The sequence below is a fragment of the Aulonocara sp. 'chitande type north' Nkhata Bay genome, linkage group LG12 (assembly GCF_057382095.1).
Source record: "Aulonocara sp. 'chitande type north' Nkhata Bay isolate Kocher_YH1m ecotype deep benthic linkage group LG12, A_spYH_male_GT1.1, whole genome shotgun sequence".
NCBI classification, from domain to species: Eukaryota; Metazoa; Chordata; class Actinopteri; order Cichliformes; family Cichlidae; genus Aulonocara; species Aulonocara sp. 'chitande type north' Nkhata Bay.
The window spans coordinates 1,809,429-1,833,448 of NC_141355.1; the positions used below are offsets into that span (position 1 = coordinate 1,809,429).

Below are 24,020 nucleotides of genomic sequence, written 5' to 3' on the forward strand. Positions count from 1 at the left end.
TGCCTTCACAAGCTGATAAACGGCATCATCTGTGAGTAATATTGTTTGTTATCACTGAGACAACTTGTGTGCATTATTATTTGTTGTGAAGGCGTGATATAGTTTGTAGTTAGAATTTAATTTGAATGCATGTATAACCTAAGCTAGTGAGGTTAAGCTAGCTCATATGTCATGTGGTTTCTTTAACGTTTTGATCATGAGTGTGATTTCATTTGATGTTTTATTCGGGCACTCACTAAGCAGATAAATATTGTGCTCATATTTTTGAATATGTGTTTGTTATACTGTATATTGAGGCAACATTTTTATTGGTTTATTTCTGGTTTTGTCAACAGTTTCACACTTTTTCCTTATTAAATCATCCAACTCAACACATTGGCCTGTTCCCTGGATTTTGATTAGGAGAGTGTTTAGCTGTCTGTATAGCTGAGTCTACGTTCACGAGGACAACGCTTAGTGAGGACAGAACAGTAACTGTATTCTGAATACCACCTTTTTAAACGGTAACTGTAACGGAATACAGTTACTCATATTTTGTATTTTAAATACGTAACGGCGGTACATGTATTCCGTTACTCCCCAACACTGTTTACTATATACAGGGAATAAATATTATGCATCCAATTCATTATCCACAAATAAACAGTAAAATCTCCATATGGATATTTTCCATTGCACATGGTTAGCATGCATTGGGAAATCTAGGGAACCGACTGCATTAAATCAATTTTACTGTGCTGCTTACAAGCCTGGGTGACTTAGACAAGCCTTGTTTGTTAATCATTAATATTCTGTATATATATAGAGGTTGTTGAAAGGCTGGAGCATTAGCCTTTTGGCGCACCATTGACAGTTATTTAATACACAAATCCATGTTTTACTGTATATTGACCTAACCCGTGATTGTCCTGTGTGCTTTATTCCATGCTTGGCAGATGGCTCAGAAATTGGCCCAGAACAAGAAGAAGGTGCAGTACCTACATGTCTGTCTTATCCTTATCACTGCTGAGTGCAGCTTTTCATGTGTTTTACTCTCTGTCCTGTTCAGTGTCTATATGATTATCGTTGTCCTTTGATACTTTTAAAATGTCATTCTGATGAATTATCGTTTTGCTGAACCTAAATGCCAACGTTGCATGTCTTATGTTGGACATTGGACACGTTGGACTGTCTATGTAACCTGGAAAATCTCATTCTTGGTAAAATAGAAAAGTTTTTGTCATGTAAGAAATCCATGTGTTCGATGCAGGTAACAGTCTGAATCTTCTGACACGTTTGGGGTTTGTGGGGTTTGGCCTTGTAAGCCCTGTTATTAGTTAGTTATTATTTATCCAGAGAGAGACCTGGCATCATGGCAGCTAAAGAGCACGTGGCCACAACTATGATCTGTGGTATGTGCTCTGTGTCTCTTTTTAGGAATCAACAACCTGACTGCAGGTCGCACAATAGATGACCTGCATAATGTTGAATTAGAAACATTATAATTTAACATTTGGTCCCAGTCTTTGTCCTGAACGGAGCATATATTGAATGTACTTAACATTAGACAGCAACAGTATTGCCTCATGCCTCATTCACACCCATTCATACAAGCACTTTCTTCTATACTTCAGTGCTGCTTGGCTAACATTCACACTCCGATGGATGCATAGTCGAGACCACGGTTTCCCAGAGGTGTAGGAATGCGACTTTGGCAGGAATGAACTGCACTGAGTAGGTTACAGGGAGAGAAACCTTTGACGAGCAGAAACCTCTCACCTGCAGTGCAGCTCAGCTCTGACTTGGGATGATCGTGTTTCTGGATGAAAGTGTGGAGAGCTTTAACTCCACTGGCTCTCATTTTGTTCCCAGATGCCTCTCGCATGATGAATGTGGTAACGCTTTGGTCATCATGTAGTGCATACACGAGGATTTCATTCTCTGGGTCACTTGATGTAGATACCCATACTGGGACAACTGTAGAGGAGTACATGGTGTCCATGCACTGATCTGTTTGATGTAGCTTCATTTGTTCCTTCCGTTGACTCAGCGTTTTTTGAGTTTTTACACTCTCCCCATGCTCGTCACTGCACTCTCTCTCTTCCTTTTTGTGATCTTCCTGTAAAACTTTGGGTGTTTTCCTAAACATGTTTCACAAAGACTTCTTCTTTTGCAGCTTTTTGACTGATGTCCTGGTTAAAAACATCCAAAGCACTTTTTCTTTTTTTTGGACAAATATTTGACGTCTCGAACTGTTTTTTCCTTGAATTTCAACATGTCTGAAAACCACTGTATCTTCACAGAAGGTTCACCTCTTGATTTCTGTTTTCTCTTCAGAGTTCAGAACCTTCTGTGTCTTGCAAAGAAGTGTTTAGCTTTATTTCTGCAAGTCCACTTTCTATTTTTTACTGTCTGTTAATGGATTCATTGTTCTTTTAGAAGTGCTTTTATGATTCTTTTTATTGTTCATTAAAATAGCAAATAACAAATGAACTTAGACATTAAGTAGATGAGTAAAGGTAGCAAAGAAGGCGAGACTTGGTGGTGGAAGGAGGAAGTACTGGAAAGTATTTAGAGGACGAGGCTGACAAAGATGAATAGTCAGGAGTAGTTAGAGTCTAGAATAAAGACAAAGGAGGCAAAAGCACTAGAAAAGGCTTATCATGAATGTGAGACTAGACGGTGTGGAGGGCAACATGAAGTATCAACTTGCTTGAGAACATCAGTTTAATTTAAGTTGATGATGCTGATTAGATTCACTCACTCAAAAATGACTTGTGTCAGTTGGCTTGACAGAAAGATTTAGGTCCAAATGATGTGCAGCAGGAGGATTAAGGATAGGAATAAAAATGTAGTAACTCCAGCAAACAACAGTTCATCATCCACAAATAGAAAAAAACTCCATGAGCACATCATGCAGGAGGGCACAAAAACCCAAAACAACATTCAACAGCATGAGACTGTGCGCCGTGATATTCATGGGAGAATTTCAAGAAGAAACCACTGCAAACTGCAGGCATTGTTGGTGTGAAAGCCTCTGGATTCTTTGCTGCTTTAGGACCCGGATGACTTGCAGTAATTGATGGAACCATGAATTCTGCCCTGTTAACAGAATGAAAATGTCCAGCCAAGAGTTTGTGAGCTCAGGTGGAGCAACGATCACAAGACAATGAACCAAAATACACCAAGAAGAAGAGATGCTTTGGTCTGACTTTAAACAGGCTTTTCATGCTCAGAAACCAAATAAAGATGCAAAGAAGGCTGGGCCAATCTTTGCGTGATACAAAAGACATGCTGTAAATGCTTGATTGCAGTTCTTGCTGCTGTGGGTGGAACAACAGTTATTAGATTTAAGGGAAAATGACTTTTCCACATAGGACCAGACCTGGATTACTTCATGATCTTAAAGGAAACATCATTTAAAAACTGCATTTTGCATTTATGTTGTTTATCACTGGTTAAAATTAACATTTTATCGATAAAACATAAATAAAACAAATAATATTCAAAAACCAAAAAATCATGAAGGGGCAAATATTTTTGGCAGCACAGTATATGCCCTCATTTTTTCTTAGATGGGACAAAATAACTCATGTGATTTGTTGTAGTTTGTAGTTTGTGGAGTTTAATTATACTGCAGGATGAGCACAGGCTTATTTATTAATTTCATGTAATAAAATCAGTGAGATTTGGCAAGTGCAGGAACCTAATTTGTGTCGTGAAACTAAAACGATTAATAAATATTAATGATTGCTCAGTTTTGTCATGGTTCGGGGTCCTTTTGAAGCGTTTTGAGTCCCTTGTGTTTCTGTTGTGTTATGGTCCATTATTCTTAGTGGTATCCTGAGTTTATTCTGTGTTAACCTTTGTACATTTAGGCTCCCTCGCGTTCCCTCGCGTCTGCCTCTCCTGCATCATGTGTCCTTTTTTATTGTGAAGGTCCCGTGTTTTCATGTTCACTCTGTTCAGTCTGGCTTCCCCTGTCTTGTTATGATTATTCGTGTCAGCTGTGTTGCCCGTGTGCTCCCACGTCCCTCGTTATCTGTGTATTTATGTCAGCGTCTCCCTCAGTCACGTGTTGCTCCGTGTCCCTCGTGGCTCTCCGTGTTTCCTGGACCGTATTATTGTTAGAATTTCCCGGTTTAGTTTTGTATTGGTTTGCATTCAGCAATAAAGCTGTGTTACTTTGCGTTCACGTTTTCTTCTGTGAGTTAGTGTTTGGGTCCTATTCCTGCCTGCACACAGCCGGTTTGTGACCAGTTTAAACCCAGAACTTAAGGCAGTGCACTTCTCTGCTTTTACTGACCACTTTAGCTGTTTGGTCATGTTTGCCTAATCGCGTGTGCTGTACTGGTTTTGAGACATGTCACCGTGTCTAATGCTGCTTTCTGACTGTGTTTGTGCAGGAACCTGAGGGTGAGCCTCAGCCTCTCACAGAGGTGGATCTTTTCATCTCTACCCAGAGAATAAAAGTGCTCAACGCTGACTCTCAGGTACCCACTCACACTGCAGGCACACGTTTCCCTTTCATCTATATTACCGTTTAATTTTTTGCATATTCTGCAGTTTGTGTAGTGTTGTGGTAACATCTGTGTTAACATCAGATTAATGGTCCGTATGTTAGATCATTGGTAATAATGTTCTCTGAACAGATGAATCAAAGATGTGGTTGTTTTGCAACAGTTGACATGTTTGGCGCCTCATATTACTGTGATGCATAACAGTGGACAAAGCAAGAAGCTCATGTATATCGTTTATCTATCATTTTTATATGGTTTGCAAACGTTACCTCACTTTCCTACACCCACTGTTTATGGGGTTTAAATGCAATAACATATATTGTTAGATTCTAAAGTACTTACAACAAATGCAGAAAATCTGCGTCTTGTACACATGAGGAGGGCTGTAAATGTTTCTATGCCTTTAAGGAAACTATGATGGACCACCCTTTGCGGACTATCTCCTACATTGCTGACATTGGCAACATAGTGGTTCTGATGGCCCGGCGCAGGATGCCTCGCACTGATTCTGAGGAGAACGTGGAAACCTCAGAGCCAAGTCAAGACAGCAAGCGCCAGTATAAGATGATCTGCCATGTGTTTGAGTCTGAGGATGTGAGTCCAACAACATACTTCTGTCTTTGAAAACTTTTTTTCCAATATCTTCTAACTCTGCCATGTCCTCTAGGCCCAGTTAATTGCCCAGTCGATTGGACAGGCCTTTAGTGTGGCCTATCAAGAATTCTTACGGGCCAATGGCATTAACCCTGAGGACCTCAGCCAAAAGGAATACAGTGACCTGCTGAACACTCAGGACATGTACAATGATGACCTCGTGCACTTCTCCAAATCTGAGAACTGCAAAAATGTGAGAGGGCTGCATGTATTTTCAAACATTTCTGGTTTCATAACAGTATTTTTTATTCTGCTTTCCATCCACAGGTTGGCATAATCACGTCTGTACTGCTGAATATGTAGTAGAGAATAGAATGACAAATTAATATGGCATCCTTTTTTCATGATAGTTCAGACAAATGAATTCCAATGAAACGTAATTTAAAATGATTTGTTTTTGTTTCTCTCTGCCTGTCGACTGCCTGCTGTGACCACAGGTGTTTGTAGAGAAAGCTAAGGGGGAGATTCTGGGCGTGGTCATCGTGGAGAGTGGATGGGGCTCCATCCTACCTACAGTCATTATTGCCAACATGATGCATGCTGGGCCAGCTGAGAGGTCTGGCAGACTGAACATAGGAGACCAGATCATGTCAATCAATGGAACCAGTTTGGTGGGACTGCCACTGTCCACCTGCCAAAGCATTATAAAGGTATGTATGGTATGTGCACCCATTGGTGGAGGCTCATTTCCAGCTCTCCAATCTCATTTGGCTTCATGCTCAGCACTCTGTGCACCATTCAGTCTCTCCATCTCCACACTTCCTCCACTCATGTGTAATTCCATGAGATACAACAACCCATCCCCTACCTGAGCGTGTTCTCCACCCACTGCTTGCTAAGAATCTTTGCCTCAAAAACAGAGGTGTTAATTCCCATCTCCCTGCACTGAATTTGGCTGCAGATAAGCTGAAGGTCACCAAATGATAAGACCAGCAGGACCACATCATTTGCAAAGAAAAGTAAGATCCTGAAGCCACAGAAACAGAAATCTCCTCATTCTTGGCTGCTCTCTATTATATTCTCCATTAAAATTATGAACAGAATTGGCGACAAAATACAACCTTGGCATTCACAGGGAAAGAGTCTGACTCTAGCAAAGCAACCATGCTGATGTTACAGCTGTACAGGGACCAAATAGTCTGAAGCAACAGGATTTATAATCTATGCTCCCAAACTAACCACAGAACATTCCAGCAACATGATTATGAGTCTGCACCAAGACCACAGAGCACGTACAGACCAGTTGTGCAAGTGTCCCAGGACTAGACAGAAGTTGCTCCTTCTGAACTGAGTTTTGACAAAGGGACACATTCTCCCCTATGAAGGGCATAGGCCTTCATAGGAAGACTGAGTATGATCTGCTGAAGTTAGAGCAAGCATTTCATATCTAAGAGAGACCATCTCCACATCTGCCAGTCCAGAGGAACTACCCCCAATTTGGGGCAGAGGTGTATCCAGTACAACTTCACAGCATTCAGAGCTTTCCTGGAACTTAGGGGTCTAATACCTGGCGACACGTAAAAGCTGCAATGACGTCTGTTGAAGCAGCTTATTTTTACAAATGTTGGGATTTATCTTGTGCTTGAAGATGCTCTTTGGATTCAAAGTTCTCTCCCGGTTTCATTGGTCAGATGAACTTGTTTAGTTGTGTTTCTTACCTGCTAATTACATTCACAGTAGTGAGTCACTGTGATGCTAGAGACTCGCTAGCTTAGCTTGTAGCCGACTTACTTGCAGCATTAGCCTCTTCAGCGGTCCCTTGACATTGTGTCAGATGTTTAGTTACTCCTCAGCCTCATTTAGTAATAACTATATTTGTAATGAATGTAACCTGTTTACAGTTCTAGAGGCAAGGATCACAGAATTGGAGAGTCAGCTTCACACCTATGAAAAACCTACAGCTAGCAAGGGCCCTGTAGTCGGTGCAGCTGAAGGTAGAGCATCAATACAACATTGGACTGAGCAGCTCTCGTTTCTATAAATCTGATCAAATTTATTAAAACGTGACTATCCACAGTTGGGACCAGGAGTTCGAGTCTTACACACCTCTTTGCAGCTTCTCTTGTTATGTCCATAAAACCCCATCCTCTGAGAGACCATGTCAGCTCCCAGACCACCAAAAAACAAACCTAACATAAAAAATCACACAGAAGGAACTATATAGTATCTACCACCAGAGATGGGCAGTAACGCGTTACTGTAATCTGATTACTTTTTTCAGGCAACGAGTAAAGTAAGGGATTACTATTGCAAAAACGGTAATTAGATTACCGTTACTTTCCCGTAGGAACGCTGTGTTACTACGTTGCTAAAACCGTGATTTTTTTGCGAGTGTCTCATGACAGTGACGTAAGCGAGTGCGACGTTCGTGACAACAGCTGTGTGCAGATCAACAATGGATCATATATTGAGTGCAGAGAGAGTATGAGCGTGCAGCGTTTAAAGCGTGGAAGTACTGACCTTACTTTGAGTTTGATTCCATAAAAAGTGACAAAAACATTAGTGTCCGCTGTGCGTGGGAAGAAAACTTCTTTTTACAGCGAAAAAAACCCCTAAACTTCCAAACAAGCACCGAGTAGCTACGACGTAATGGGAAACTCACAGAGAAACTCGCGGATTCTTCCACTGACCGCGGCACACCTGCACCAGGGTAAACCTCCGCCTGCCCCACTCCTGCTTTACAGGTGAAAATAGAGCAACAGGACCGCTGAGTCTTTGACTTTATTTATTTTCTGCTGTGTTTTACTTGCATCTATTTGAAAGACTGAGTGTAAACACAAAAAAACAAAATATTTTATGTGCTGGAATGTGCAGAAAATAGGTTTAAATATTAAACAAATTTCTTCCAGTCAGAGAATGTTGCATATAATTACATTTTTGCTTGATGCATAAAGTTAAAAGATTAAAACTAATAAAACAAGTTTTAAAAAGAGACTTTTCCATTTGATTACATTTTGTATGATGGATTATGCAGAAAAAGTAGAATTGGGCTGAAAGATCTATCACTTTATCACCTCTTCAGGTTGTAAATCGTGTTTTTAAAAAGTAACTAAGTAATTAATTACTTTTGAAAATAAGTAATCAGTAAAGTAACAGGATTACTTTTGGGGGGGAGTAATCGGTAATTAGTTACTGATTACTTTTTTCAAGTAACTTGACCAACACTGTCTACCACTGCACCAAAGAGTAAAACAGTGAAATGGGGATTAGCTCCTTCTCTTCTAAGTCCCTGGACATAAATTAATAATTGATAAACAAATGGATTCTCTGCCTTACAGAAACTGGGTTACAGCAGGATGATTATGTTAATTTAAATGAATCAACACCGCTGAGTCATAGGAATAGTCTCCTTAAAGCACAGGCCGAGGAGAAGGTGTCGAGGCAGCAATCTTTCACTCCAGCTTATTAATCAACCGAAGACTCAGACAGAGTTTTAATTTATTTGAAAACCTAAGCTTTGTCCATGATTTATACCCCAGCTGTTTTGGAGTAGATCACCTTAGAGATGCTTTGTGTGACCCATGCATTAACTGCAGCATTTTGATACTTTCAGTGAGAAATGGGAGGCTGTGTCAGGTGGAAACCCTACTCTAAAACAGTAGGCCTTCCACCTCCTGCACCTCCCTCCTCCATCACCTGCCTTTCTGGGAGAGCTGCTGGACTGATCCTGTAGCTTTTTCCCTTCAGAAAGTGGGGAACTGTGGTGAAGGGCAACGGAGAAGCTGCAAAACCAAACAAATTGTGTGTCATAAATAAAAAGGACATAAAAGCAGCCAGTGTGTCACGGTCCTTTCACACATAGGTTTTAAAAATGATGTCCCAGGGTCATAGGCTGCAGTTTTGCTGCCGGCCTTCACCCTTTTCAGGGATCATAGTGACTTCTCACAGACTTTGTGATGGTTTTACTGACAATCTGAAGGGATGTAGTAATAGCCCATTAATAGGCAGATAGACAGGATGAGTTTGAGCTGTCTTACAAGCCTTATTGTGCACATCTAATAATGTACAATATACACTATCATCGAAAAGTTTGGGCACACCTTCTCATTTAGTGATTTGTCTTTATTTTCATGACTATTTCCATTGTAGATTCTCATTGAAGGCATCGACACTATGAATGAACACATGTGGAATTATGTAGTAAACAAAAAAGTGTGAAATATCTCAAAACATGTTTGATATTTTAGATTCTTCTAAACATCCACCCTTTGCTTTGATTCCTGCTTTGCTCACTCTTGGCGTTCTCTCTCTGAGCTTCATGAGGTCGTCGCCTGAAATTGTTTCCAACAGTCTTGAAGGAGTTCAGAGATGCTGAGCACTTGTTGGGCCTTTGGCCTTCACTCTGAGCTCCATCTCATCACAAACCATCTCCACTGGGTTTAGGTCAGGTGACTGTGGAGGCCAGATCACCTGGTCAGCACTCCATCACTCTCCTTCTTGGTCAGATAGGTCTTACACAGCCTGGAGGTGTGTTTGGACTCATTGTGCTGTTGAAAAATAAACTAAATGCAAACCTGATGGGATGACATGTTGCTGCAGCATGCTGTGGTAGGCATGCTGTTAACTTGTTATTTCTGAGGCTGACTTGAATGAATGTATCCTCCAGTGTCATGAAAAATACCGGTGGACTCAGAGAGCAGAACGCACAGAGGCACAGAGTTGAAACAATTTGTTTACAGTGAAGGGGATGAATTTTCAGGGTCACTGTATATACAATAAAATGTGAATGTGGAGCCGGGATGTGCAGGTGAGGAGACGCACACCGGTAGCGCACTCGATCTGAGTGGAACAGGAGAATTAGGAGGGTCTTGCCCGAAACTGAGAAAAGCATAAAAGAGACTTTACCGAGAGTTGGAGAGCTTACTTGGTACTGTTTGCCAAAAACCTCCAGAAGGGAAACAAACCAAACGAGGCGACCCGGAGAAACAGACAGATGAAAATCCTGGTGAGGAAACAAAACTCCGTACAGTCACCAGCGAAAATAATCCACAGGCTCCAGTAGGCAGGCTGGCAGATTTACAGGCACTCCAGAAAAGTCGATACTCCGACACTAGTCGTCTGTCGGGCAGCTCCTAAAGATCGCTTCAGAAGACAGTGTCTGAAGGGTAACAGGTGTGCCATGTTCTTTGAGACGTGAGACATGTGAGACAGTTTTAACGTAGCGCTTGATGGTTTTTGTGACTGCACTCAGGGACACATTCAAGGTTTTATCAATTTCCCAGACTGACTGACCTTCAGTTCTTAAAGTAATGATGGGCTGTTGTTTCTCTTTACTTAGCTGATTGGTTCTTGCCATAATGTGAATTCTAACAGTTGTCAAATAGGGCTGTCAGCTGTGCACCAACCTGACTGCTGCACAACACAACTGATGGTCCCAACATCATTAAGAAGGCAATAAATTCACAAATGAACCTTGACAAGGGGGCTACTTTCAGAAATCTAAAATATAAGACATATTTAGAATTATTATTAATTATCTCTTTGCTACATAATTCCATATATCTTGCTTCAAATACTTGATGCCTTCAGTTTGTATCTACAATGTAGAAAGTAGTAAAAATAAAGAGAAAACATAAAAAAAAATTTATATATATATATATATTAGTGTGTGTATATGTAAAACTACCAGTGCAGGACTCTGTGTTGTGTGATCGAACACAAGCGTTCACTTTGTGGCTTGGACCGCACCATTTACACACTGGGCCATAAACCACTCCGAGTCTGCTGCTGGGCCTTGCAAAGCAAACACAGTAAACACTGAGCCAAGATGGTGCCTGGACGAATGAGAAGCTTGAACTACGGTGTCCTGTATGGGACAAATGCTCGAAATCGCTGCCTTTTTCCCATTATTTAAGCTGCCCTGCAGTGACCACTGCATAGGAGAGCGCTTGCTACCACATATATGTGTGTGTGTGTGTGTGCATATTATGTATAATATGTATGCACACATTATTTGCTGCTGAATTTAATTCATCCCAATACTTGCTCTTTCCTGCTTCTCTTTCCTGTAGGGTCTGAAGAACCAGTCTCATATCAAGCTGAATATTGTGAGATGTCCCCCAGTGACTACTGTACTCATCAGACGGCCAGACCTGCGCTACCAGCTGGGTTTCAGTGTCCAGAATGGCATTGTGAGTAGTGTCTGCTCTGTTACATGATAACTGCAATTTTGTTACATTTCTTGAGTGATTTTATTTGTTATTTTTAAAGAAAAAGTGACATCTCTTCAACAGATTTGCAGCCTAATGCGTGGGGGCATTGCCGAACGGGGCGGGGTCAGAGTTGGTCACCGCATCATCGAGATCAACAGCCAGAGTGTGGTGGCCACGCCCCATGAAAAAATTGTCCACATCCTGTCCAGTGCTGTGGGAGAGGTAAGACATTGCATCACATTATACATAACAAGGAAATCAGGATCTTTCGATGCACAACAGTTAAAAGTGAAACACTGCAGTCTATTGTGCCTAAGGCCTTTCTGGGTGGTGCATTTGTGGGTTTCCTCTGGGTACTATGGTAAATGGACTGATTCTTATATAGCGCTTTTCTACTCTCCTGGAGTACTCAAAGCTCTCTATATAACATGCCTCATTCACCCAATCTACACTCAGTGCTTTCTAAGTACACTCATACTCCGATGGATGCATCGGAGAGCAAGTTGGGGTTAGTGTCTTGCCCAAGAATACTTGGCATGCAGACTGCCAGGGATCGAACCACCAACCTTCCGATCAGTTGGTGACCTGCTCTGCCTCCTACAGCCACCCTATAGGTACTCCGGCTTCCTTCCTGGTCCAACGACATGCATGTAAAGTTAACTGGTTATTCTAAATCGATCATAGGTATGAATCCAAGGTGCACACAGCACTTACATCTATAGGATAGAGTACTTTATCAGTATGTGGGAAAAAGCTTTATATACACTGATCAGGCATAACATTATGACAACCTGCCTAATATTATTTTAGTCCCCCTGTTGCTACCAAAACAGCTCTCACCCATTGAGCCATGGAGTATCTGGCACCAAGATGTTATACACCACTCTGCATTGAATAATAACTTATTATTAATCTCTGGCTCTCTGCCACAGCATGTCTTTAATCCTGACTTCCTTCGCTCAACACAACCGGTCATGGCAGACTCTTCCTGTTAAAAGGGAGTTTTTCCTTCCCACTGTCACCAAAGTGCTTGCTCACAGGGGGTCATATGATTGTTGGGTTTTTCTCTGTTATTTTAGGGTCTACCTTACAACATAAAGCACCCCAACTGTTGTTGTAATTCAGCACTGTATAAATAAATAAAATTGAATAAAACTGAAGTGAATAGATTCTTTAAGTCCTTTAAGCTGCTAGGTGGGTGCCTCCATGCATCAGACTGGATTGCCCAGCACCTCCCAAAGATGCTTGATTGGGGTCAAATGTGGGGAATTTGGAAGCCAGTGAACACCTCAGACTCACTGTTGTGCTCATTCCTGAACCAGTTTTGCTTTGTCTCAGGGCACATTGTCCTGTTGAAAGAGGGCACAGGCATGAGGGGATACCATTGAAGGGTATTCCCTTTCCATGATCTACAGTGGCTTGCAAAAGTATTCGGCCCCCTTGAACATTTTTTTTTTTGTCACATTACAGCCACAAACATGAATCAATGTTATTGGACTTCCACGTGAAAGACCAACACAAAGTGGTGCACACGTGAGAAGTGGAAGGAAAATCATACATGATTCCAAACATTTGTTACAAATCAATAACTGCAAAGTGGGGTGTGCATAATTATTCAGCCCCTTTGGTCTGAATGCAGTCAGTTGCACATAGACGTTGCCTGATGAGTGCTAATGACTAAATAGAGAGCACCTGTGTGTAATCTAATGTCAGTACAAATACAGCTGCTCTGTGACGGCCTCAGAGGTTGTCTGAGAGAATATTGGGAGCAACAACACCATGAAGTCCAAAGAACACACCAGACAGGTCAGGGATAAAGTTATTGAGACATTTAAAGCAGGCTTAGGCTACAAAAAGATTTCCCAAGCCTTGAACATCCCACGGAGCACTGTTCAAGCCATCATTCAGAAAGGGAAGGAGTATGGCACAACTGTAAACCTACCAAGACAAGGCCGTCCACCTAAACAGACCTGGCATCTTTCCTGTTTCTTTACACCTGTATCCACTGGATCCACTGCACACTTGACCTTTTCAATGACAGCTGCTGCTGCTGGGGATCGAGCTGGTCTGACTCGCCTCTGGGTCTTGGGAGTGACAAGACTTTTGCCCAGTTCTTCCAGGAAAAGCCGACGTCGGTACAATATGCTGGCATTCCAGTGTTGGTTGATTTCAGTCCACAGGACATAGGCATTGTAAGCTGACACATCCAAAATGTTGTAGAAAATTACCAAGGGCCAACGAGCTGTGTTGCACTGGCAGCTGTATGTTGCTGTGACTCCTTTGGAGCGAGTTGTAGTCTTTGTCTTGAAAGATCCTCTGTCTCTGAAACACCTTCTTCTTCATCACTATCCCAGTTCAAAAGCAGTGATAAAGCTTCTTCAGTCGTCATCCTTCAGGAGCTCATTTTAGGTGTGTTGAAATGACACGAGAACAGTGACAAGAACAGGGGAGAGAAAGTTTCTCACATACACACCTGGGTCTGATGTATATTCAGAGGCAGTCAAAACAAAGTACATCAAAGACAAATGTTTATTTTGGATCTGAACAGCTTTTTACTTGCATAAAAGTGTGCGGGTCAAAATGACCTGCAACATCATCTTTGTATACAAACACTGCAAAGACATCCCAGGACCAAAGTGTCCATATTTTACACACCAGTTCATGACCCCAGATAAGGAAAAGTCATAAACCTTCAGTACTTTGGTCAACACAAAAACTGGAATGGGTCAAATTGGGTCAAACCCTAACCTTATCCGTAACCTTAACAAGCACTTTAATGACTTCAAATAGTGTTTTCCAAAGTGATTGAAGTAAAATGAATGAACGTGTAGATTCCAAATGGTTCTCATGTTTCCTCATTTTTCTGATCTCGTCATTTAGGGATGTGTCGGGTGCCTGGAAGCGTAATATGTTGACGATTTGTCACCTAGCATAAAATATTACGCTTTTGGAGTGAGAACGTGTTGCAGGATTCAGGATTCCAACAATGGCGGCAGCTCCTTAGTTTTAATATTACTCTTATTAAACTTTTAACCTATTTTGAGAATGTAGCTGTGTAAACTTCAAATATCTGCTCGGTTTATTAAGATATCACATATTTGCCAAAGTCCTGCAACGTTTTCGGAGACGTTGTTACCCACCAGCTCGATAGCTGACCAGGAGGTCAAGGGTCACTAGAGCCGGCAAAAGCAGCAAACTTCCAGCACATCGTTTTCTGATTAACTGATTAAACAGAAGTGTGAGATGGTCGAGAATTTACGCCAGTGTCCTGTTATTAAACTCCTCCGAGACAGCGGTGACGCAAATCTGAAGGCTAGACCGTCCAATTTCACAGCCTCGCACTTCCGGCCTTCGAAGGACGCGGCCCACATAGACCGCGAAGGCCGGGTCCTCCAAAGGATGCGGTTTTGGGACACAGCTGCTCTTTTTTTTGCTTTGTATCTGTAACCAGACCTTAACGGGAAAAAACTAACTTGTGTAAATATTTTTTTACAAACACAAATTCTCATCAATCGATGCACAAACATCAAAGGTTCAGATATTTTGGTTTTCAAGGTTACAAAACTTCACAACTAAGCATTTGATTTAAAAGTACAAAATATTTATGAGAGCAATTTGAGCCCACAACGCTGCTCCTAGATACGGTTCTATTGCAGGTCTGTTTTTAGTTACAGATGTAAGTGAACGCTACAGAGTGATGCATTAGATGCATTCGAATAGAATAGAATAGAATAGAATAGAATAGAATAGAATAGAATTCAACTTTATTGTCATTGCACATGTCACACTTGTGACATGTACTTACAAGGCAACAAAATGCAGTTTGCATCGATCCAGAAGTGCTTTAGCCATGATATAGATATATTACAATATATATTAGCAATAATATAGATATGTAAGTATATTACAGAAATGGGTCTATTATGGTATGTTATAATGTACACGGTATGAAGTATGTTATGAATATGCTATAACTATAAGTATGTACAGGCTATGAACAGGATATAAACATGAAAACTATACAGAAATATGAAATATGCAAGTTATAAACAGTTGTAGAATTAAAAATTATCGTGTTGTACAGTATGATTGTCTATACAGCATTTACAGTAGTGCAGTTAAGATCAGTGAGATATGTGGATAGTTTCTACAGAGGTATATAAAGTGCTAGTGGTTGTGAGTGATGGTTCAGTCCATGTTATTATTGTGTTTGAGGGTACAGTTGTCCATTGTGGGTGTGTGTATGTCCAGTCCATGTGTTAACGTGGGTCAGATGTCAGGAGGCAGAGTTCAGGAGTCTGACAGCTGTGGGGAAGAAGCTGTTCCAGTACCTGGTGGTCTTAGTCCGGAGGCTCCTGTGGCGCCTCCCAGAGGGCAGGAGGGTGAAGAGTCCATGTGATGGGTGACTGGGGTCTTTGATGATTTTCCCAGCCCTTTTCAGACACCGCTTCCTGTAGATGTCTTTTATGGCAGGAAGTGGTGCTCCGGCGATGCGCTGGGCAGTTTTCACGACCCTCTGCAACGCCTTCCGGTCCGAGGCAGAGCAGTTCCCGTACCAGACTGTTATACAGTTGGTCAGGATGCTCTCGATGGTGCAGCGATAGAAGTTCACCAGGATGTCTGAGGACAGGTGGTTCTTCCTCAGAGTCCTCAAGAAGAAGAGGCGCTGGTGAGCCTTCTTGACCAGCTTGGAGCAGTTGGTCGTCCAGGTGAGATCCTCGGAGATGTGGACTCCCAGGAACTTGAAGCTGCTCACACGCTCCACAGCCGTCCCCTTAATGTGGATGGGTGGATGTGGGTCAGCATTCCTCCTGTAGTCCACGATGAGCTCCTTGGTCTTCTCGGTGTTAAGCAGCAGGTTGTTTCTGTCGCACCACTCAGCCAGACGATCCACCTCCTCCCTGTAGGCGGCCTCATCGTTGTCACTGAGGAGGCCAATCACCGTGGTGTCATCTGCAAACTTAATGATGGTGTTGGAACCATCAGCAGGTCTGCAGTCGTGGGTGAAGAGGGAGTAGAGGAAAGGGCTCATCACACAGCCTTGTGGTACACCGGTGTTCATCGTGATGGTAGATGAGCAGTGGTTATCCAGCCGGACATGTTGGGGGCGGTTGGTCAGGAAGTCCAGTAACCATTTGCAGATGAGGGAACTGATGCCCAGGTCTGTCAGTTTCCTGATGAGTTGTGAGGGGTGGATTGTATTGAACGCTAAACTGAAGTCTATAAACAGCATTCTGGTGTAGGTGTTGTTGTTGACCAACTTATGGTGGGTTATGAGGTTGTTAATGAGGCCCATGTTGCTCTGATAGCAGCCTTCAGCTGGTCTGTATCGTTGGGTCAGGTGTTTCTCCTATTCCTTTTACTCCAAGACCCCATGTGGTCACGGTCAACAACAGTGCCATTTGACAGTAGCTTTTGGACACTGTGGGTGGGACTTTCATGTGCCTTTTTTACAACCTTGACTTCCAATTAAAATCCAAAATTTAATTTTATCTGAAAAGAGGACTTTGGACAATTGAACAACAGTCTTTGTGGGGTGGCTGTAGCTCAGGTGGTGGAGCAGGTCAGCTGCTAACTGGAAGGTTCGATCCCAGGCTCCACCAGCCAAATATCCTTGGGCAAGATATTAACCCCATGTTGCTCTCCGATGCATCCATCGGAATGTGAATGCGTATGAATGTTAGACAGTGAGCACTTAACAGTGTAGAATAAGTGCCTGTGTGAATGGGAAGTAATTGGGTGAATGAATTAGTTGTATAAAGCGCTTTGCTCAGAGTAGAAATGTGCTATATAAGAACCAGTCCATTTACCACTCCGTAGTCTGATGTTGTTTGTGGTCCACGAGTGGCTTGATGTCAGGATGTAGCCCCTTTTATTACTTCTGCACGGTTCTTGACAATCGTTTCAGGGCTTCAGGCATCTCTGATTCTTGGGCACCCTTTCCTACCCGAATTTCTATTACATACCATTATACCATTAGATATGTAATGATATAAATAAGAACCTTTATATCAGAATTCCATGATGATTACTTTGTTCTGTTCTGTCTGCTTTAGATTCATATGAAGACCATGCCTGCTGCTATGTATCGCCTGCTGACCGCCCAGGAGCAGCCTGTTTACATTTAACCCACAAACTGACCTCACAGATCAACTCCCTCAGCCCAGCCCGGACCTCATCCTGTATAGCTGATGAATTGTAGTGAGTTGTTAAGATTGTTCTGTTGCTCAAACTCATCTAGCTGCAACACAAAAACCAATATTATCCATGTGTATGTAGGCTTTTATTATTACAATAAAAAGATGTTCACACCAGATACATTTTCAGTACCTAGTCGTGCCCCAGAGTCTGCAGAGTTTCTTCATGGTTTACTGTTGATATTTTGAAACACAATATATAGTAACGTGTATTGCCGCTTAGTTCATGAAACTAAATCAGTTTCCTCATTGTTAAATTAGAGGAATGATGTTTGTTTTGCACAGTAAAAATCTTATTTCCAATCTTACACATGAGTCACATCCAGACACAGTTGTGGGCAAAAGTTTACATACTTTCATGACATTGTGGGTCACTAGATGCTTTTGGTAGCCATCAACAAACCTCTGGTGAAATTCCAGCTGAATATTTGATCACTCTTCTTGCCACAATTAGTCAAGTTCATTTAAATTGGTTGCTTTCCTGGCATGGACCCATGCTAGGCCCAAACATGCTGAGGAAAGCTATTCCAGAAGTAGATGAAACATTACTTGATGTTGTCTGTCTTCATGCTCAATCATCCAGCTAAAGAAATCCCAAAAAGTCTGGCCGCAGAGTTTTCAGTGGGAGAAACGTTTCGTCATCATCAGGTGACTTCTTCAGTCTCAGCTGACTGCAGGTTTCCAACCTTAGAAACAGGACATTTGCACAGTGACTGACACCAGCAGCACTGAATGAACACTGGGCTGGGAGGTCAGCTTATGACCATTAGTATGCAAATTGCCATGACCGCTAATCAACAACCATTGATCAGTGGCCATGAGTACCATTCACAGAGTTGGGGAATGTCTGCCATCACAGCATTGTAAGATGGTGTGTAAATCTACAGTGAGTTCCTTTAAATTTGTGAGTATTGATCAATCAATCTGAATACTATTATTCTAATCTATAATCTATAATCAGCATAAGTTATTAAACATTATGTATAGAGAGTGAGAGAGCCTGCATGTACGTATACTTTTGACCCAGCATGGATGAGAGAAAATCCAAAACAAATTCAAACTTTTTCTCCTCATTCTTATTTTTTTTAAACTTTAAAGGCCCAAAATAAATGTAACGTTCATGCACATGATGGCTGTATGTAAACCTCTGAACATAACTGGATCTGCTACTAGTACCCCGAGGTTCACCACAGGGCACTGCCGATGTCTAGTTACATTTTCTACACCAAACCCATGTATGAAAAAAACCCTCGTTTATGTAGAATTAAGTTACGTAGGTTTCACTTTGTGGGCTCAGTCGTGTTTCTACTCTCAGCTCAGAATCACAGTATTTTGAGCAGATTATTCTTGTTTATTACCAGAATTTAATGGTAAATTAACTCATTCCTATATAGCACTTTTCTACTTTATCCCAGCACTCACAGCGCTTTATACAACTTGCCTCATTCATCCATTTGTACAAGCACTTCTTTCTGGGGGTTGTGTTCGATCTAACAATCGCACACATTCATACTCGGTGGATTCCCCGGAGAGCAGCTCGGGGCTAGTATCTCGCCCAACGATATTCGGCAAACAGCCAGCGATTGAACCATGAACATTTCAATTAGTAGATGACCTGCACCACCTCCTGAGCTACAGCAACCCGAAATGATCCGTCATCACATTTTAAAATGAGGTAAATATAACCTCAGAGGAACAACAAACCATGACATGTTCCAACATCATTATTCACTTAATATAAATTCAGCCCAAATGCAGAAGCATGTGTGAAAAATTAACTACTGTTTCCTGTAGGAATTAAGTGGGTAAATACACCTATTTATCCTGCATGAGCATAATCAGTGATTATTGATTATCAGTAGATTTGATCACCTCTAGAAAAGGAAAAGTTTTAGCAGTTTGTGGATCTGGAGCACTCAGTTATCTAGTATCTTCACTGCCATGGAGAAAAGACATCAGCAGTTACCTAAAAAGCAATTATTGCCCACAAGGCTCATAAGAGCATTTCCAAACAGTTTCAAATCCATCATTCTACAGTGACAAAGACTTTTCACAAGTGGAAAACATTCATGGCAGTTTCCTGTCGTCGCGTCTCAGTGGATGTCTCAGCAAATTCATTCCAGCTCTTGCAATACTCAGAGCTACACTCAGACTCCACATGCCTCAGTTAGCCATGTTAAATGTTGAAGTTCCACATAATACAGTAAGAAAAAACATGGAACAAGTATGGCATCTTTGCATTTGCTTCCGAGAAAAAGAGCCTAAAAAGAATATACCAGCATGGCTTAGTTCAGATGCAGTTTTGCAAAGCTAACTCGTTGGCTTCTTGTGCAGCAACAAGACCTGGGCACCTTGCAACCATTGAGTAAACTCCTCGGTATACCAAAGTATTCTAGAGTAAAATGTGACAAAGCAAATGTGAAGGTGTTGCAATGGCCCAGTCCCACCTCAAGCTGGGTGAAATGCTGTAGTGGACCTTAAGACAGCTGTTCATAACCGACAAAGCATGGAAGCAGCTGTGTGAAGGACAATGAGACATCTGAGTGACTGATGACAAAAGATTACTAACGTCTTTGGTTGCTTAGGCAAAGCTCTAGACTAACTCTTTTTGCCACGGTTGCAAGGCGCACCAGCACAAACGTTAGGCGCACCCAAATTTTTCAACTGCATCACTTAACACCGCAGTTTTACATGTGCACTTTTTGGGGGGAATTGCTGTCTATACAGACAACACTGATTTGTAAATGATTAACTAACAATCTTGTCAACACAAAGTTACTGAAAAAGTGCTTGTGTTTAAAGAGCGTTGGCACTCTTCGGCAATATTGTAGACAATGTTAAACGTAATCATCACATCGGCTCCTCTGACGACCTGTTTGCTGCTGAAAGGCAGCGGGGGGAGGGGACACATTTATCGCAGCATATAATGTGTTTCTGGATACACTGCTGCTTTTTCAGCATTCAGGGGCTGATGGCTCCGTGTCAGAGCTGGCTATGAATTTCAGACGGATCAGGCCTTAACTTAACAAATAAGTTATCAATAGTTCTTTTCATCTTTCCTCATTACTGACAGCTACATCCGCTTCTGTCGGGCCTAGGCTGCTCACTGGGGCTGCGTATCGTCACTGATTTCTGTAATCTGCAATCTTTTTATAGCAGATAACCTTAAAAATATTCTGCAATTTTGCATAATTTTAAAAAGTATAAATTTCTTCAGTATTGAACAGCAGAAATGAGTCTTTCTTGTCCGAGGACATTTAATTAACAAAAAAGAAAAAGACAGCGCTGTAAACAACGGTAGACGGTGGGTAATAAGCCAATGAATGCAGAAAACAGAGATTTGAGACGGGAAACTATTCCTGAAGTACAGAGAGAGAGCTGTGTGATTTTATTGTGCTGGAAGCAAAACAGCAAAGGTCAGAGGGAATTAATGACGACATTTATCAAATGTGAAACATAGTTTGCTGCTTCTTTTGCTGCTGGTTCAGTGAATTTTGGTTGGAGAGAAATAAAACCTGCAGCATCAGAATCGAGCACAAAAAGACGTAAACACAGAGCAGACCCGACGCATCAGAGTCGGCGAGCTGCCGGCTTTCAGCCCCGACGGCGTGACCGTGTTCGGGCCGTCAGGTGAGAAAGCTGATTCTGATGCGTCGGGTCTGTGTTTACGTCTTTGTGTGGAGTCCGTTACCTGCTCTCATTTACTGTTTGGTGGTTGTTGAAATAGTTTTGAGAGCTTTAACCTGAGATTCTGGCGTTTCGACATTTATATTTAAAAGTCGATTCAGGATTTAATGAATCGATATCGCTTTATTCAAACTACTCACCTCTCTATCTGCCTGCACTTTCAAATACACACAAAAGGACTACGGGACAACTACAGAGGTCCCGCCCCTGACTATCTCTGATTGGGACACACGATAGGGGCACGATGTGTGTCAGCTGATGACCACACGGAGACTCAGAGTTGTGGACATACTCTAGAGCGCTGCTTAGGTCGTTCTACAAGCTCGAGTATACTTAACTTTTTACACATTGCTTCTGCATTTCGATTTTTATTAAATAAATCAATTTAAATTAATATGAGGTTATGTTTCTTTATAGTGATGACAGTCAATCTATGTCAAGCTTTTTCCATAAGATGGATTTTATGCAAATACACTGTATAAATTGCATCTGTATTAATTATCATGAGATAATGAATGCAGGTAATATCTGTGGGCAGATATTACCTTATGTCTTACCCTGTTACCCTTGAATACAGAAAGAAAAAAACAGTACCAGTTTCTGTTTCATTTTGGCTTTTATATCAAACAGTCAGCAATGTACAAAGACGTCTGTATAACGTAACCCACAAATGTGACGACTGTGGCTGTGTGTGAATGTACAAGCAGCAGCAGGATGTACAACTGTCTGTTTTTGGTTTGAGGGGACTCTGCATTGCCTAAAGAATGTACACTATACCTTGCTTGTACAAAAACAATAAAGAAGCTCAAATATTCTACTATTCAAAATATAAATATGAATAAAGGATTCTAGCCTCTGCCGTTTTGTGATAAGTGAAATAAACAACACTTCTTGCAGCCTCTCTATACACCTGATTGATCACCATCCCAATCACAATGTTTCCATCAGATATCTCGGCTAAGGCTGACCAGTCTCCTGTTCCCAACGAGCTCCACCATGCTTCGGCTAAATCTGTCATGTGCAGACCCTTCAGCTGCTCACTAGGTTTGTCTTTAAAATGAACCAAATATATTTATGTATTTATTTATCATTTTGGAGCGCTGTCTTTTGCTACACTGCTCGGGGTCATCAACACAGCACACTGGCTGTGCTCATCGCTCCTTATGGAGCTCTACAGTAAAGCTGCAGGGACACATCACACCCATATATCACCTGTTCCTGCTGTTATCCTAAGAGAGGGGTTACGAGACAGTAAACAAACAAACAGCACATATACAAGGTTTGTTTTTATTATAGGCAATAAATGAAAACACCTCTCTGCCTTTAATTGTTAGTTATTATTAATCTCTGGCTCTCTTCCACAGCGTGTCTTTGTCCTGTCTTCCTCCTCTAACTCCAGCCAATCCCAGCAGATGGCTCCGCCCCTCCTTTAGCCTGGGTCTGTTGGAGGTTTCTTCCTGTAAAAAGGGAGTTTTTCCTTCCCACTGTCGCCAAAGTGCTTGCTTATTGGGGGTCACTTGAGTGTTGGGTTTTTCTCTGCATGTATTATTCTAGGGTCGACCTTACAATATAAAGCTCTTTGAGGCGACTGTTGTTGTGATTTGGCGCTGTGTAAATAATTGAATTGAACAGGGAACAGTACGCCTGCCTTCACAAACCTGTGAGGCAAGCTGTGCAGTCTCTAACCTGTACAATCAGCACACAAGCACAGATGTGTCTATATTACCAAACATATTAACTTACCCATACAAATCACTGATTTCAGGTGTTCCAATCATTCCATGCCCGTATGTATGTGACTGGATGTTCATATGTAATGGAATTTTCTATGTCCATCCATCCATCCATCCATCTTCATCCGCTTTGTCCGGGGCCGGGTCGCAGGGGCAGCAGCCTAAGCAAAGAGGCCCAGACCTCCCTCTCCCCAGCCACCTCCTCCAGCTTATCTGGGGGAATACCAAGGCGTTCCCAGGCCAGCCGAGAGATATAATCTCTCCAGCGTGTCCTGGGTCTGCCCCGGGGCCTCCTCCCGGTGGGACATGCCTGGAACACCTCACCCAGGAGGCGCCCAGCAGGCATCCTTGTCAGATGCCCGAACCACCTCAGCTGGCTCCTTTCGATGTGGAGCAGTAGCTGCTCTACTCTGAGCCCCTCCCGGATGGCCGAACTTCTCACCCTATCTCTAAGGGAGAGGCCAGCCACCCTTCGGAGGAAGCTCATTTCTGCCGCTTGTATCTGCAATCTCGTTCTTTCGGTCACTACCCACAGCTCGTGGCCATAGGTGAGGGTAGGGACGTAGATCGACCGGTAAATTGAGAGCTTCGCTTTTACACTCAGCTCCCTCTTCACCACGACGGACCGGTGCAGCGTCCGCATTACTGCAGCTGCAGCCCCAATCCGTCTGTCGATCTCCGGCTCCCTTCTCCCATCACTCGCGAACAAGACCCCGAGATACTTGAACTCCTCCACTTGGGGCAGGAACTCATCCCCGACCCGGAGTGGGCACTCCACCCTTTTCCGGCTGAGAACCATGGCCTCAGATTTGGAGGTGCTGATCCTCATTCCCGCTGCTTCACACTCGGCTGCGAACCGTTCCAGTGCGAGCTGGAGGCCATCACCCGATGAAGCCAACAGAACCACATCATCTGCAAAAATCAGAGATGAGATTCTGACGTGACGTCTATGTCACGTGGAAAATAAGACAAATGTAATGAAGTGGTTTTTCATGAAGTCATTTGTGCCTTAGTTAAAAGTGGGTAAGGTGAGCGTATAGGGTGTGGCTAGATATCAGGTGATTCTGTATAAATGATGATGATTGGATGTCCAGATAG

The 24,020-nt window shown here is 42.3% G+C and overlaps 1 protein-coding gene across 2 annotated transcripts in view; it reads left to right on the forward strand.

Annotated features, from left to right (window-relative positions):
* apba1a (amyloid beta (A4) precursor protein-binding, family A, member 1a) overlaps nt 1-22,227 on the forward strand; it is a 56,262-nt gene extending 34,035 nt beyond the window's left edge. The window contains exons 6-14 of one of the 2 annotated variants that reach the window (XR_015131715.1): nt 936-968; nt 4,386-4,472; nt 4,908-5,093; nt 5,167-5,346; nt 5,591-5,803; nt 11,165-11,284; nt 11,387-11,527; nt 17,362-17,506; nt 22,138-22,227. Coding sequence is in view for 1 of the 2 variants with exons in the window: in XM_086313153.1 (XP_086169279.1) it covers nt 936-968; nt 4,386-4,472; nt 4,908-5,093; nt 5,167-5,346; nt 5,591-5,803; nt 11,165-11,284; nt 11,387-11,527; nt 17,362-17,433 (1,032 nt within the window). In the remaining variant the exon portion in view is untranslated. Of the gene's footprint in view, nt 1-935; nt 969-4,385; nt 4,473-4,907; nt 5,094-5,166; nt 5,347-5,590; nt 5,804-11,164; nt 11,285-11,386; nt 11,528-17,361; nt 20,882-22,137 lie in introns of those variants that run through there. The other variant, XM_086313153.1, reaches the window with a different exon arrangement.
* The last annotated feature ends 1,793 nt before the right edge of the window (nt 22,228-24,020 follow it).